We start from the raw sequence: 3,655 nt of genomic DNA, 5'->3' as shown, positions 1-3,655 counted from the left end.
CCTGGGTGGCATAGGTGCTATGGGTGGCCTGGGTTGCATAGGGACCATGGGTGGCCTGGGTGGCATAGGTGGCACAAATGGTCTTGGTAGTTGTGGCACCAGATGAACACACACAGCAGGATCCAGAGGAGTGGCATTATAGGGGCCACCCAAGAACACCTCTGCAGGGCGGGCCAGGGCGGCGGCAGCAATGTTTCTTAACATGAGCACCCTCTGATTTCGTTTCCACTTGGCTCTTCTGTTCTGAAACCAAACCTTCAGAGGGGAAAAATGAATTGGTTTAGTATTTTGAACAGCTAACGTCATAATAGAAAAAAACATGACATGCAATTCTACATGCCATTGAGACTTTAAATTGCAACAGGTGAAGCTATTTTCTTATTGATGAAATATCTTAAGAGGAGTGAGGGAGGGGCGGGCTCAGATGTGCTAGTGGTCACACCTGCTTAAACATAACCGAAGCCAACAGATGGCAAATTTTGGTATGGGCCCATATTGGGTCTATGTTCTCAATACTGATTTCATAAAATAAGTATACTATATTTGCAAAGAAAAGGAGGGGAGTGTCTATTAAAAGTGTCTTTAGGGAAATTCATGCTGTAGAATTTGGAAATAGATGAGAATATTGTCTTTTTTCCTTCTTTGTATTTTCTGGCGCTTTCTTCCTTCAGAAATCCATTGAGAGGCCTATGTAAACCCTGGCAGGGAAAAAAAGCAGGTCAGCAAACCTTTTTTCTTTTCCTCTGAGTTTACCTTGCTTCCCTGAGAAGGCAGAGGATACGTCATCCCAACCTGAGGCTAGGTCTGTGGCACATCAGGACTCCAGCATTCAGTGGTCTGCTTTGTTGGGCTGCTTTTCCAGACATCACACCCACAGGCGTGCGGTGCATTTCCATCACTGCACTCACACACACCCTGAGGCAAAGCTAATAAGCCCATTCTAACTTTTTTTTTTTTTCTGGAGTCCTGATTTTGCAAATACTTCCTTGATGCAGCTATGGTCTTCTGTAATTTTTTTTTATTTTTATTTTTTTATTTTTTTTAATTATACTTTAAGTTCTAGGGTACATGTGCATAACGTGCAGGTTTGTTACATATGTATACTTGTGCCATGTTGGTTTGCTGCACCCATCAACTCGTCAGCACCCATCAATTCATCATTTATATCAGGTATAACTCCCCAATGCAATCCGTCCCCCCTGGTCTTCTGTAATTTTAAACAGTCAACTTTTGATCTCGTGACCTGCAAAATTAGTCGTTACTGCCTGAGTAAATGAAAAGGTATTTTAAATCAACACAGGTAAGAATCTTGCCTGAATCGAGAGAACCCCTTAATCAATCAAATTCCAGAAAACCCACCTTTTCAAAATAATATCACCAAAAAGAATAAAACATCTAAGATGTTTTTTCTAAGGTGTTTACAAAAAGTGAACAATCTCTTATGCATTTGGTAGTTTCATAAAGTTGAATTTGTGTCACATCTGCAATGTATGTGTTTGACTGTATACAATTCTTCTCTAAGCTTTCCACCCTTCTTAGGTAAGGGGACTTTATTCAAATTCTTCTTTCTTTTTTTTTTTGTTTCATTTTTTAAAGACAGTTTTCCAAAGCTTACAAATGTTTCCCCCATTACCACTTAATTGCAATATGTTAGCAATGTTTTCAGGCTGACATCAAAATCTTTCAAAAAAATTAACTTAGGTCTGCCACTCTCTACTTAAGTACTGTGCTCTGTGTGTGAATTACTCCTTCACCCCAATGCCTAAATATAAATTCACTCATTTAGCTAAGTGCTTGTGCTTGGTTTTAAATATTTTAAATAATTTAGTACAGTTGAACCTTCTTATAAAACTCAGTTCTGTGCATTAATTTGAATACTTCTGAGGTCAGATTGAGCCCCCAACATGACTCCACATAGAAGTAATCCTTTAGGGAAAATTAACATTCTCCCTAGAGAATACCAGTGTTAGAAGAAGGTTAATCTTATTTATTGGAATATATGTATGTATGTATGTATGTGTATACATGTGCATATATGTGTAGGTAAATGTATATATGTACATATACATGTGCATACACTATATGGAAGGAAAGACAGATACAGACAGAGATAGGAGAACAGTCGTTTTTTTTGTTTTCTTTAGAAAATCATATTTCCTCTGTTAATGAGCAATTTCCATAATCTGAAGTTTACATATCCTATTTTCTACCACCAAAGCCCCTACTGTTCAAAACTTATTTGCCAACCATGGAAAAGACAACAAAAAACACCAACTTGAGAATGTCCAGGACAAAACCTAAAGCATGCTTTAGAATGGTTGTCCTGCCAAATTGCTTTTTCAAGATTTACTGACCTGCACTCTGTCTTCAGTCAAATTCAGGCGCGCTGCAAGTCTTTCTCTTAGGGGAGAAAATTACAAATATTCAGTATTTGAAGTTGTGGATAAAATGAAATATGAATGTGGCTGGGTGCAGTGGCTCACGCCAGTAATCCCACCACTTTGGGAGGCCGAAGACGGTGCTGAGGTCAGGAGTTTGAGACCAGCCTTGCCAGCATGGTGAAACCCTGTCTCTACTAAAAATACAAAAATTAGCCGGGCATGGTGGTGCATGCCTTTAATCCCAGCTACTCGGGAGGCTGAGGCAGGAGAATCGTTTGAACCCGGGAGGCGGAGGTTGCAGCGAGGAGAGATCGCGCCACTGCTCTCCAGCCTGGGCCACAGAGCGAGACTCCGTCTCATAAAAAAAAAATATAGATATATATGTACATTATATATATATGTACATACATAATGTACATTATATATATGTACATACATAATGTACATTATATATATGTACATACATAATGTACATTATATATATGTACATATATAATGTACACTATATATATGTACACATATATACACACACACACATTATTTCTATCCCCCACCTCCCAGTGCAGTTTTCCCCCACCTCCCAGTGCACCTCCCTAATACGGTTGGGACTCGCTTTAGGGAGGTTTTTCCCATGAACAACTTTGTTGTTAAATAAGATAGAAAAAGGGAATATATGTAAAAGCGCCCGATGGTTTGTTAGCTGAATATGACTCAATTCTTCTGTTTGTGAAACAGCAGACAACAACCCTGGAAATCTTTCCTTGGGAAGTCCGTCCATGAAAAAAAAAAAAAAAAAAAAGAAATGCCAAAACACCTTTAAAGCGCTGTATTGAACCACAGTATTTCTGTTTATTGTAAAAGGGAGAGGTGAACTCTCAGGGAGTGAACTCCAAACCACATCGGCCAAGCACGCCCTTGGGAAATTCTTTCTTGCTCTTTGCCGGGCGAAGGCTAAGTACAACGAAGCCAGAAAGGTCCTCTAAACCCTACTCTGACCTGTCCAGGTGACCCCTGCCCCCAATTCCAGCCTGGCCAGAAAAGGCCTGCCCCTTCGTACACTACGGGGACCGGTATAAGGAGGGCTCCGAAGGGGCTAGCGAAGGAAAGGGGTCTCTGGCTACCGAAAGCTCAAAAGTCCGCCTCCTGGTTGTAAAAGTGCGCTCCACGTGGCAGGGCGGTTACTAGAGCGAAAAGAGTGAGGCGCTTGCCAGGCGCGCACGAGGTAAATGGCGCTTAAAAAAAAAAAAAAAAAAAAAAAAAAAAAAAAAAAAAAA

The 3,655-nt window shown here is 40.4% G+C and overlaps 1 protein-coding gene across 1 annotated transcript in view; it reads right to left on the bottom strand.

The window, feature by feature from the left end:
* The window catches only part of ESX1 (ESX homeobox 1), a 5,120-nt gene that overhangs the window by 507 nt on the left and 958 nt on the right, over positions 1 to 3,655 (bottom strand). Inside the window, exons 3-4 of the mRNA XM_026451438.1 lie at positions 2,355 to 2,400; positions 1 to 255 (exon numbers count right to left, since the gene is read on the bottom strand). The exon at positions 1 to 255 is cut by the window's left edge and continues 507 nt beyond it. Of these exons, the coding sequence (XP_026307223.1) occupies positions 1 to 255; positions 2,355 to 2,400 (301 nt within the window). The remainder of the gene's footprint in view (positions 256 to 2,354; positions 2,401 to 3,655) is intronic.

This window comes from Piliocolobus tephrosceles, chromosome 12 (assembly GCF_002776525.5).
Source record: "Piliocolobus tephrosceles isolate RC106 chromosome 12, ASM277652v3, whole genome shotgun sequence".
NCBI lineage: Eukaryota > Metazoa > Chordata > Mammalia > Primates > Cercopithecidae > Piliocolobus > Piliocolobus tephrosceles.
Note: the sequence above shows the minus strand (reverse complement) of the source record. Positions and strands in the feature narration are given on the sequence as shown.